The sequence below is a fragment of the Colobus angolensis genome, unplaced genomic scaffold (genome assembly GCF_000951035.1).
Source record: "Colobus angolensis palliatus isolate OR3802 unplaced genomic scaffold, Cang.pa_1.0 Scaffold28, whole genome shotgun sequence".
In the NCBI taxonomy this organism is placed as follows: Eukaryota; Metazoa; Chordata; class Mammalia; order Primates; family Cercopithecidae; genus Colobus; species Colobus angolensis.
This window is the reverse complement of record NW_012116043.1, coordinates 6,681,769-6,693,770: the sequence shown is the minus strand read 5'-3', so window position 1 is coordinate 6,693,770 and position 12,002 is coordinate 6,681,769. Positions and strand designations below refer to the sequence as shown.

The following is a 12,002-nucleotide window of genomic DNA, read 5'->3' as shown; positions in this document are numbered from 1 at the left end:
CATGAGCCTGGAAGGTAAGGCCTGCAGTCAGCAGTAATGATGCCACTGCACTCCAGCCTGAGTGACAGAATGGGACTCTGTCTCAAAAATAACAACATGAGAATATCGGCCAGGCACAGTGGCTCACACCTGTAATCCCAGCACTTTGGGAGGCTGAGACGGGCAGATCACTTGTAGTCAGGAGTTCAAGACCAGCCTGGCCAATATGACGAAACCCTATCTGTAATAAAAATACAAAAATTAGCCAGGTATGGTAGTGCACAGTAATCCCGGCTACACAGGAGGCTGAGGCAGGAGGATCACTTGACCTTAGGAGGTGGAGGTTGCAGCGAGCTGAAATCATGCCACAACACTCCCACCTGGACAACAGAGGAAGATGTCTTAAAGAAAAAAAAAAAAAGGCTGGGCATGGTGGCTCACACCTGTAATCCTAGCACTTTGGGAGGCCAAGCCTGATGGATCACAGGAGTTCAAGGCCAGCTTTGGCAACACGGTGAAACCCTGTCTCTACTAAAAATACAAAAATTAGCTGGGCGTGTTGGCACACACCTGTAATCCCAGCTACTCGGGAGGCTGAGGCAGGAAAATTGTTTGAATCCAGAAGGCAGAGGTTGCAATGAGCTGAGATTACACCACTGCACTCCAGCCTGGGCAACAGAGCAAGACTCCATCTCAAAATAATAATAATAATAATTATGTGCAGTTGCTATTCTACGCACTATGCATCAACTCATTTCACCCTCGGCACCCTTATACGGTGGGTACTATTATTAGCTCCACTTTGCCAAAGGTAAAATTCATGCCCGTGGAAGTTAAGTAAATTGCCAGGATTTGAACCTCGATAGTCTGACTCAGAGCCTAGGCCCTCACAAAGATCTTACCTGGGCTGATTCTGGCTTTGTTTGAAATGGGCGGCCAGGCGTGGTGGCTCACACCTGTAATCCCAGCACTATGGGAGGCTGAGGCAGGTGGATCACCTGAGGTCAGCAGTGTTTGAGACCAGCTTGACCAACATGGCGAAACCCCATCTCTACTAAAAATACAAAACTTAGACAGGCGTGGTGGTGCGCACCTGTAATCCCAGCTACTTGGGAGGCTGAGGCAGAAGAATCACTTGAACCTGGGAGGCGGAGGTTGCAGTGAGCCAAGATCGCACCATTGCACTCCAGCCTGGGCGACAAGAGCAAAATTCAGTCTCAAATAAATATATGAATACATACATACACACATTACATACATACATACATTAAAGAAATGTTGGAAGCCCCAGCTGCATGGGACCACCTTCTTACAGAGCAACAACGAGCAGCAGCTGCACTGCAGCCACACTCTCCCCAGGGCCTATTTTTTCCACAGTCCCCAGCACTCCCTCTTATCTCACACCAGGCCAGCTTCACTCATGTGACTTTCTTGGCCTCATTAGGCCTTCGAGTTTGAGATTTTTGTCTGTCCCAAACACCTAATATATAAAGTGATTATGCTCATGCCTGTAATCCCAGCACTTTAGGAGGACGAGGCAGGTAGATGACTTGAACCCAAGAGTTTGAGACCAGCCTGGGCAACATGGCAAAACCCTGTCTCTACACAAAATACAAAAATTAGTTGGGCGTGGAGGCACGCGCCTGTAATCCTAGCTACTCAGGAGACTGAGGCGGGAGGACTGCTTGAGCCTGGGAAGTAGAGGGTGCGGTGATTGTGCTACTGGACTCCAGCCTAAGTGAGAGACCCTGTCTCAAAAAAGAACAGTTTAAACCAATTTTTAAATTAGTTTTATAAAATAATGTCGTCTGGCTGAAGTGAAATGTGGGTGGAGCATCGGCAGGCCTGATATTTCTCTTTCTCCTATCATTGTTGTCCCAGGTGTTTCACAGAACCCCAAGACTCTGGAGAAACACAATTTGGAAAGTGTGGCCTTGAGTTCTTGTCCTGTGCACACTGGGACACAGTGAACGGCAGCTTCATAGTCTGGGTGGGGAAGGGGACCCTCCTTTTCCCTCCAGCAGCATCTGGAGTCCTGTGTCACATGCTCCGGGACCCACACTTCTTTTTTTGTTTGTTTTGTTTTGAGACGGAGTCTCATTCTGTCACCCAGGCTGGAGTGCAGTGGCGAAATCTTGGCTCACTGCAACCTCCACCTCCCGGGTTCAAAGGATCCTCCTGCCTCAGCCTCCCGAGTAGCTGGGATTACAGGTGCACATTACCACGCCTGGCTAATTTTTGTATTTTTTGGTACAGATGGAGGTTTCACCATGTTGGCCAAGCTAGTGTTGAACTCCTGGCCTCATGTGATCCACCCGCTTCAGCTTCCCAAAGTGTTGGGACTACAGGTGTGAGCCACCGCGCCTGGCCTAATCCACACTTCTGAAGGGTATCAAGTAGGATGGGGGAGGGACCTCTGTGAACCTTCGCTGCCCAAGCTGGAGCGCAGTGGCATGATTTCAGCTCACTGCAACCTCTGCCTCCTGGATTCAAGGGATTCTCCTGCCTCAGCCTCCAGAGTAGCTGGGACTACAGGCATGACCCACCACACCTGGCTAATTTTTGTATTTTTAGCAGAGATGGGCTTTCACCACGCTGGCCAGGCTGGTTTCCAACTCCTGACCTCAGGTGATCCACCTGCCTCAGCCTCCCAAAGTGCTAGGATTACAGGCGTGAGCCACCATGCCCGGCTGTCCTGGACATCTTTTACGTATTCCCCTAAGACAGCCACCTCCCTACTTCTGCAGGGATGTGGATCCAGCTGGAATCATTTCTGGGCTAGGATCCTGTTGTCTTGGGTTCTTATTCCCAAACTGTCCCAGACTCAAGACTCATCAGCCTGGCTTGTCAAATGCAGGTTTCGAAGCCCTTGGATTCTGATTTAAGTAGGTCTGGGTGTGTCTTTGGAATCTATTTCTAACAAAGCACCCCAGGTGCTCTCACACCCAGGCAACTTAGACAAACACTCCTAGCTAGGAGCACAGTCTCTTTAACTTCATTTTTTTTTACATTTTGAATACATAATACATTCACATGCTTCCAAACACAACAGAGAAAAGTTGTTCTTCAGCTCCTGTTCCCAAGTCCCCAATTCTCCCTGGAGACAACCATCTTTGCCAGTTTATTGTGTTCAAATCTAGCGACATTTTACACATAAACAAGCACACCCTCTTCCCACTTTTTTTTTTTTTTTTTGAGATGGAGTCTTACTCTGTTGCCCAGGCTGGAGTGCAGCAGTGTGATCTCGGCTCGGCATGATCTTGGCTCACCACTACCTCCGCCTCCTGGGTTCAAGTGATTCTCCTGCCTCAGCCTCCCTTGTAGCTGGGATTACAGGCGCATGCCACCACACCCAGCTAAATTTTGTATTTTTAGTGGAGACAGGGTTTCACCATGTTTTTCAGGCTGGTCTCGAACTCCAGACCTCTTGATCCACCTGCCTCAGCCTCCCAAAGTGCTAGACTTTTTTTAAAAAAATGGTAACCCTTTGTATACACTCTCCTGCATATTTAGAGCAGCTAGACCTAAGTTTAAGCACAGTACTAGCTTGATGACTTGTGATCCTCCCTGAACCTCAGTTTCCTCCTCTAAAATGGCAGGAATAGCAAGACACCTCACTGTTGTCGGGGAGTCCCAGCAGAGAACGCTTGCCGCGAAGCTGTCAGCACAGGGCCTGGAATAGAGTGAGCGCTCCGTATCTGGAAGTTATGATTAGTTGTGCATTCTAGGGTGGCCAGGCGGGGCTTCCCAGTGCCAGAGGTACAGACTGAGAACCACACCCTTAGTGAGGCCACCCACTTATGACTTAGGGGGCAGAGAGAACCTCAGTGAGGTCAGTGGTGTTTATTGAGGCTTTACTATGTGCTATGTGCCTCTTGCTGAATTCTTAGCTAGAATCATGGTATTTCAGGGTTTTTCACCTTTTTTTTTTTTTTGAGATGGTGTGTCTCACTGTGTCGCCCAGGCTGGAGTGCAATGGCGCGATCTCTGTTCACTGCAACCTTTGCCTCCCAGGTTCAAGCGATTCTCTTCCCTCAGCCTCCCAAGTAGTTGGGATTACCGGTGCTGATTTTTTTTTTTTTGGTAGCATGGTGACATTGCACCATGCTTAACAACATCCCTGGTCTTTACTCACTCAATGCCAGTAACCTTCTTCCTGCCTGTTGTGACATCAAAAATGTCATACATTGCCAAATGTCCCCAAGAAAGAATGGGGCTGAGGGGGGACAAAATCCTACCCAGTTTAAAACCACCGCCTTATCTCATCCTCACAGTAACTAACCACAGTAACCCCAGATGGTAAGTACTGTTAATGCCCTATATTGCAAGTGAGGGGACCTACAGAACAGTCTGGGTGACATCCCTAAGAAAACACAGCTCCGAGATTCACACCCAGGCAGTGTGACTCCAGAGCTCACCTGCCCATTATGCAAGAGAACATCTGATCTCTCAAGAATGTTGCCCTGCTCGGTCGGGAGCAGTGGCTCACACCTGTAATCCCAGCACTTTGGGAGGCCAAGGCGGGCAGATCACAAGGTCAGGAGATCGAGACCATCCTGGTCAACATGGTGAAACCCTGTCTCTACTAAAAATACAAAAAATTAGCCGAGCATGGTGGCAGCTGCCTGTAATCCCAGCTACTTAGGAGGCTGAGGCAGGATAATTGCTTGAACCAGGGAGGCGGAGGTTGCAGTGAGCTGAGATTGTGCCACTGCACTCTAACCTGGGTGACAGAGCGAGACTCCATCTCAGAAAAAAGAAAAAAAGGCCAGGCTCAGTGGCTCACTCCTGTAATCCCAGCACTTTAGGAGGCCGAGGTAGGCAGATCACAAGGTCAGGAGTTCGAGACCAGCCTTACCAACATGGTGATACCCCATCTCTACTAAAAATACAAAAATTAGCTGGGTGTGGTGGTGTGCACCTGTAATCCCAGCTACTCAGGAGGCTGAGGCAGGAGAATTGCTTGAACCTGGGGGACAGAGGTTGCAGTGAGCCGAGATTGTTCCACTGCACTCCAGCCTGGGCGACAGAGGGAGACTACTGGGGGAAAAAAAATCACCTGGGGAATTTTCTGAAAGCTCAGGCCTCACCCCAGATGAATTAGATGTGAATCTGTGAATCTCTGAGCATGGGACCTGGGCTTCCACAACTTTGTAAAGTTTCCATGGGATTTCAAGGTTGAGAGCCCTGTGTTAGGTTGAGAAATGGTCAGCAAATTTTATAATCTCAAATTTTGGCAGCCAGTGTGTCAGGATGCAGACCTTCTCTCTGGGTTATCTGGGTTATCTCACAGGGGACCTGCCATTTCTTTCTCTTTTTCTTTTCCTTTTCCTTTCTTTTATATTAAAATTTTTTTTTTGTAGAGTCAGGGTCTTGCTATGTTGCCTAGGCTGGTCTCGAACTCCTGGCCTCAAACAATCCTCTTACCTTGGCCTCCCAAAGTGCTGGGATTACAGGAATGAGCCGCTGCACCCGGCCTAAGACCTGCCCTTACTCGCCCCAGCTAAGCCCAGGCAGCCCAGCCAAGGCAGGTCTTCCCTCCTCTAAACCTGAAACCCCTCCTGAGCCCCCTCGAGTGCCCCATCCTTACCCCATAGGCCTAGGCTTACACCACCTGGTTATTCTTTATTCTCATGCACTCCAGGATGAGATCAGAGAATGAAGAGGGTCTTGAGGCCAGCCTGGGAGAGAAGCACCGGCCTTCCTATTGGCAAGGAACAACCCAGTGCTGGGGGGAGTGAGGGGCCCTCTGAGGGTGCCAGGGGCATGCCCGGAGCCGCTGCTGACTCCTCCAGATGCAGCCGCACTGGTCTGAGCGATCAGGTGACGCAGGCTCAAATTTCTCCTGAAGCGGTTTTTTTTCTCTGCAGGGAAGAGAGGGATAGTGGAGCTCGCATTTGAAAGACGCTGTACCAATGTCCTCTCCTCAAACCCTCACAGCGTGCTCAGGAGGGCTTGGACTGGACAAGACCCCACTGGACAGATGTGCAAATGGAGGCTGAAGGCCAACTGCCTTACTCAATCAAGGGTGTTCAGAAGCCAGAAGACTACCTCCTTTCAACCCCGTGCCCAGCCCAGTTATGTGGCCCAGGGTGCAAACAGAAGGTTTCGAGCAGGACTGGAATGTACTGGTCTTCAGTGAAATGCTTTTTTTGTTTGTTGTTTGTTTGTTTGAGACAGAGTCTTGCCCAGACTGGAATGCAGTGGCACAATCTCAGCTCACTGCAACCTCCACCTCCCGGGTTCAAGCAATTCTCTGCCTCAGCCTCCTGAGTAGCTGGGATTACAGGTGCCTGCCCCCACGCCCGGCTAATTTTTGCATTTTTAATACAGATGGGGTTTCACCATCTTGGCCAAGCTAGTCTTGAACTCCTGACCTCGTGATCCACCCACCTCGGCCTTCCAAAGTGCTGGGATTATAGGCATGAGCCACCGTGCCCAGTGAGTTTCGTTTTTTTGAGACGGAGTCCCATTCTGTCACCCAGGCTGGAGTGCAGTGGTGTGATCTCAACTCACTGCAAGATGGAGACCTCCCGGGTTCAAGCAATTCCCCTGCCTCAGCCTCTCAAGTAGCTGGGACTACAGGTGCCTGCCACCATGCCTGGCTAATTTTTGTATTTTTAGTAGAGACAGGGTTTCACCATGTTGGCCAGGCTGGTCTTGAATTCCTGACCTCCAGTGATCCGCCTGCCTTGGCCTCCCAAAGTACTGGGATCACCGGCAAGAGCCACCATGGCCGGCCAAAACGGGTTTTGAACAGGAAGAGTCAAAAAGGAAACCTGGGCCGGGCGTGGTGGCTCATGCCTGTAATCCCAGCACTTTGGGAGGCCGAGGCGGGCGGATCACAAGGTCAGGAGATCGAGACCACGGTGAAACCCCGTCTCTACTAAAAATACAAAAGATTAGCCGGGCGCGGTGGCGGGCGCCTGTGGTCCCAGCTACTCGGGAGGCTGAGGCAGGAGAATGGCTTGAACCCAGGAGGCGGAGCTTGCAGTGAGCCGAGATCGCACCACTGCACTCCAGCCTGGTGGACAGAGCGAGACTCTGTCTCAAAAAAAAAAAGAAAAGAAAAAAAAAGACACCTGGACCGTAGGAGGCAAGAAGCCTTCCCTCTCTGATCTTGCCTCCCCACTCCCCTACCCCAAGCCCTTTGGAGACCCCAGGATATCTGTGCATTGTTCCAGGCCCTGGAGCAGCCTCAGCCACATCAGAACGTGGCAGGCGTGCCCACCTCTTACCTGGAATCAATCTCCTTCCTCTGTCTTCTTGAACATGGCCAAGGCTTCTGCCAGCACACCATCAGGGTCTAGGATTTTGACCTGGAGGGAAATACCAAGAAGTTGGTTTGGAGAGCATGGAGGACCCAGGCTGCCAGCCTTGACTGGTGCTGCCTGCCCTGTGGGGTGCTGCCAGCCTCATCAGGAGCCACCTCTCTTGCTAGGGATGCCCTGACTGAAAATAAAACCTTGTCTGTTCCCTGTCTGGGCTGGGCTGGCCTGGCAGGTCTGGGCTGGGCATGGCTGGGGGTGCTGGCTTCTGTCTCTGTCTGGGTGTGGCTACAGGGCCCTGGTGAGGGCTGCCCACCTCAGGAATGGGGAACTGAGTGGGCTCAGGGGCCTCGTCACGGCCAAAGTCGATCATCGTCCCGCACTTGGCCATATTGTCCACCCAGAAGCCTTCAAACAGCTGGCCGTGGTCCAGATGGAAGAAACGCCCCGCCCCGTTCTTCATGCCTCTCTCCCAGCAGCCCTCGTAGCGGTTCCCGTTCTCTGGGGGGAAAGGACAGGGAGGTGTGGTGCAGGGTACACCAAACTAAGCTAGACCCCCGGGGGTCGCTCTTCCAGAGCTCCGTGTAAATCCCAACATATTGGGAGGACAAGATAGGAGGCTCATAAGCCCAGGAGATCAAATCCAGCCTGAGCAATATAGTGAGACCCCATCTCTGCAAAAACAATTTTTTAAAAATTAGTTGGGCATGGTGGTGTGTACCTATAGTCCCAGCTACTCAGGAGGCTGAGGTGGGAGGATGGCTTAAGTTCAGGAAGTTGAGGCTGCAATGAGCTGAGATTGCCCTACAGTACTCCAGCCTGAGTGACAACCTCTGCCTCCTGAGTTCAAACAATTCTCCTGTCTCAGCCTCCCAAGTAGCTGGGATTATAGGTTCGTGCCACCATGCCTGGCTAATTTTTTGTATTTTTGTAGAGATGGGGTTTCTCCATGTTGGCCAGGCTGGTATTGAACTCCTGACCTCAGGTGATCCACCCGCCTCGGCCTCTCAAAGTGCTGGGATTACAGGCAGGAGACACCGCGCCCAGTCTGTTTTTATTCTTTTAATTATTTTTAAATGTTTTTTAAATTTTTTTTCAGATGTAGTTTCACTCTTGTAGCCCAGGCTGGAATGCAATGGCCCAGTCTCGGCTCACCGCAACCTCTGTCTCCCAGGTTCAAGCGATTCTCCTGCCTCAGCCTCCTGAGTACCTGGGATTACAGGTGCCCACCACCACACCCAGTTAATTTTTGTATTTTTAATATAGATGGGGTTTCTCCATGTTGGTCAGGCTGATCTCAAACTCCTGACCTTATGATCTGCCCGCCTCTGCCTCCCAAAGTGCTGGGATTACAGGCGTGAGCCACCGCGCCTGGCCTGTTTATTAAAATTGGGATATAAGTTCATATAACATAAGTTGACCATTTGGAAGTGTATAGTTCAGTGGCATTTAGTACATTCACAATGCTGTGCAACCATTACCTCTATCTACTTTCAAAACGTTTTAGTCACCCTAAAAGGAACCCCGTGCCCATTAAGCAGCCATTCCCCACACCCGCTAAGGTCGCCATTCCCATAGTCCTAGGCAACCATTAGTCTACTTTCTGTCTCTATGGAGTTGCGTGTTCTGAAAATTTCGTATAAATAGAATCATATATATGTGACCTTTTGTGACTGAGGGAAGGGATACGGTCCTCTTCCTCTCTTGTCCCACATTGGCACAAGGGCCAGTGTGGGACAAGAGTGTGGGGTGTGGCCTGTCTCTGTGGGACCAGATGGGCGCGGCCAGCTCCCTGCCGGGGGCGTGGTCATGTGGGCGGGGTCAGCGGGGGCGGGGTACTCACTCAGGCGCAGCATGCCGACCCCGTTGGGCTTGTCGTTCTCCCACTGTCCCTCGTAGATGTCGCCGTTGCTGTAGTACATGCGGCCCCACCCGCTGCGCTGGCTGCCACACCACTCACCCTCATAATACTCCTTGGGTCCGAAAAACTGGATCCCATAACCCTGAAAGCACGAAGATGCTACTACTCAGGGCTCCACCCCCGCCCCCGCCAAACCAGGAAAGCCCGCCGTCCTCCCAGGCACCCCCAGAGCCACACACCCCAGCTTCTTCCTTCTGCCTCAGCCCTATGTCCAAGCGGAGGGTCGTGGCTTAGCGGAGGATCGTGTCTTCTTTTCTTTTTTTTTTTTTTTTTGAGCTAGAGCCCCGCTCTGTCACCCAGGCTAGAGTGCAGTGGTGTGATCTCGGCTCACGTAATCTCCGCCTCCCGGGTTCAAGTGATTTTCCTGCTTCAGTCTCCCAAGCAGCTGGGATTACAGACACGCACCACCACATCCTGCTAATTTTTGTATTTTTAGGAGAGACAGGGTTTCACCATGTTGGCCAGGCTGGTCTTGAGCTCCTGACTTCAAGTGATCCGCCCGCCTCAGCCTCCCAAAGTGCTGGGATTACAGGCGTGAGCCACAGTGCCTGCTGATAGTGTCTTGAAGGATCTCCCCATGCTCTGTTTCTCTCTGTCCCTCTGCAGCCGCCTCCATGCAGCCGGTCATTAAAGTCCCTTCTCACTGACGCACCCTCTCCTCTCTCATCCCCACCCCACCATGCATCATGCAGCGGCTACAGCGCCAGAGGATTCTTTAAATCGCTCATCTAGGCAGGGCGCTGTAGCTCACTGACTCACTTTAGGAGGCCGAGGTGGGTGGATCACTTGAGGTCAGGAGTTTGAGACCAGCCTGGCCAACATGGTGAAACCCCATCTCTACTAAAAATACAAAAAATTAGCTGGACTTGATGGTGGCACCTGTGATCCCAGTTACTCAGGAGGCTGAGGCAGGAGAATCATCTGAACCTGGGAGATGGAGGTTGCAGTGAGCTGAGATCCTGCCACCGCACTGTACCCCGGGTGACGCAGTGAGATGCTGTCTCAAAAAAAAAGAAAAATCGCCCATCTGATCATGCTCACCCCCCTCCAACTCTTCTTTTTTTTTTTTTTTTTGAGACGGAATCTCGCTCTGTGGCCCGGGTGGGAGTGCAGTGGCTGGATCTCAGCTCACTGCAAGCTCCGCCTCCCGGGTTCACGCCATTCTCCTGCCTCAGTCTCCCAAGTAGCTGGGACTACAGGCGCCAGCCACCTCGCCCGGCTAATTTTTTTTGTATTTTTTAGTAGAGACAGGGTTTCACCATGTTAGCCAGGATGGTCTCGATCTCCTGACCTCATGATCCGCCCGCCTCGGCCTCCCAAAGTGCTGGGATTACAGGCTTGAGCCACCGCGCCCGGCCCCAACTCTTCTTTTGACCCAGAAAAATGAACATAAACACCATACTTAGCCTGGCACGGGTTCCCCCTCTCTGCATCATGGCCTGGAAATTCCCAAGACAGTAACATTGTGGGAGCAATCACTGGGCTCACCCCGTTTGTTCCCTGTCCCTCAGGGATCACTGTCCTCTGTTGACTGATGTCCGAAGTCTTGAAAAACATTGTTTCATACATATTTTATCCATTTTGTTTTGTTCTTTCAGGTGAGAAAGTAAATCTACACTGTTACTGCATCTCGGTCAGCCAAATGCATTTGAGACTCACTCATGTTGAGGCCAGGTGCAGTGGCTCATGCCTGTAATCCCAGCACTTTGGGAGGCTGAGGCGGGTGGATCACCTGAGGTCAGGAGTTTGAGACCAGCCTGACCAACATGGCAAAACCCTGTCTGTATTAAAAATATAAAAAATTAGCTGAGTGTGGTGGCCGGCACCTGTAATACTAGCTACTTGGGAGGCTGAGGCAGAAGAATTGCTTGAACCCAGGAGTCGGAGGTTGCAGTGAGCCGAGATCACGCCATTGCATTCCCGCCTGGCCAACAGAGCGAGAGACTGTCTCAAAACAAAAAATAAAAAACAAAAAAACACCACACTTAGTGTCCAACAGCAGGGAAACAAGGTCTGTTTGCAGATCACACCCGAGGAGTTTGGGTTGAGAAGCCACGTCTACTCCTCAAAATCCTGATTTCCCACATATCCCTGAGGGCCCCTGCAACTCTTCTCCTCACTCCTGCCCCAGGGCAGACACACACTGCTGTTTTACATCTCCTTCCCTTTGCTATTTTTTGCTTCCCATCTTTCTCCCTTTTTTTTTTTTCCTGGTTAACTCCTAGCATCTTTTAGTGTCACCTCCTACAGGAAGCCTGTCCTGAATTCCCTCTTTTTGATACAAGTCTTGCTCTGTTGTCCATGCTGGAGTGTGGTGGCACCACCATAGCTCACTGTAGCCTCAGCTTCCTGAGATCAAGCAATCCTCCTGCCTCAGCCTTTTGAGAATTTGGGACTACAGATGTGCACCACAACATCCAGCTAATTATTATTATATAGTTTTATTTATTTATTTTGAGACGGAGTCTTGCTCTGTTGCCCAGGCTAAAGTGCAGTGGCACGATCTCGGCTCACTGCAACCTCTGCCTTGCGGGTTCAAGCGATTCTCATGCCTCTGTCTCCCCAGCTGGGACTACAGGTGCACACCACTATGCCCGGCTAATTTTTTTGTACTTTTATTTAGTAGAGACAGGGGTTTCACCATGTTGGCCAGGCTAGTCTCGAACTCCTGACCTCAAGTGATCCACCCCCGCTGGCCTCCCAAATTGCTGGGATTACAGGCGTGAGCCATTGTGCCTAGCCTTCTGCCCTGAATTCTCTAGGCTGGGCTTAATGATCTTCCTCTGGGCACCCTGTGAAAACATCCCTCCTAACGCCATTTTTTTTTTTTTTTT

General features: G+C 51.0%; 1 protein-coding gene across 1 annotated transcript in view; it reads right to left on the bottom strand.

The window, feature by feature from the left end:
- Positions 1-5,318: 5,318 nt before the first annotated feature.
- MORN3 (MORN repeat containing 3) overlaps positions 5,319-12,002 on the bottom strand; it is a 22,967-nt gene continuing 16,283 nt past the window's right edge. Inside the window, exons 3-6 of the mRNA XM_011948510.1 lie at positions 9,091-9,250; positions 7,564-7,748; positions 7,218-7,298; positions 5,319-5,843 (exon numbers count right to left, since the gene is read on the bottom strand). Coding sequence (XP_011803900.1) covers positions 7,224-7,298; positions 7,564-7,748; positions 9,091-9,250 — 420 coding nt within the window. The 3' untranslated portion in view covers positions 5,319-5,843; positions 7,218-7,223. The remainder of the gene's footprint in view (positions 5,844-7,217; positions 7,299-7,563; positions 7,749-9,090; positions 9,251-12,002) is intronic.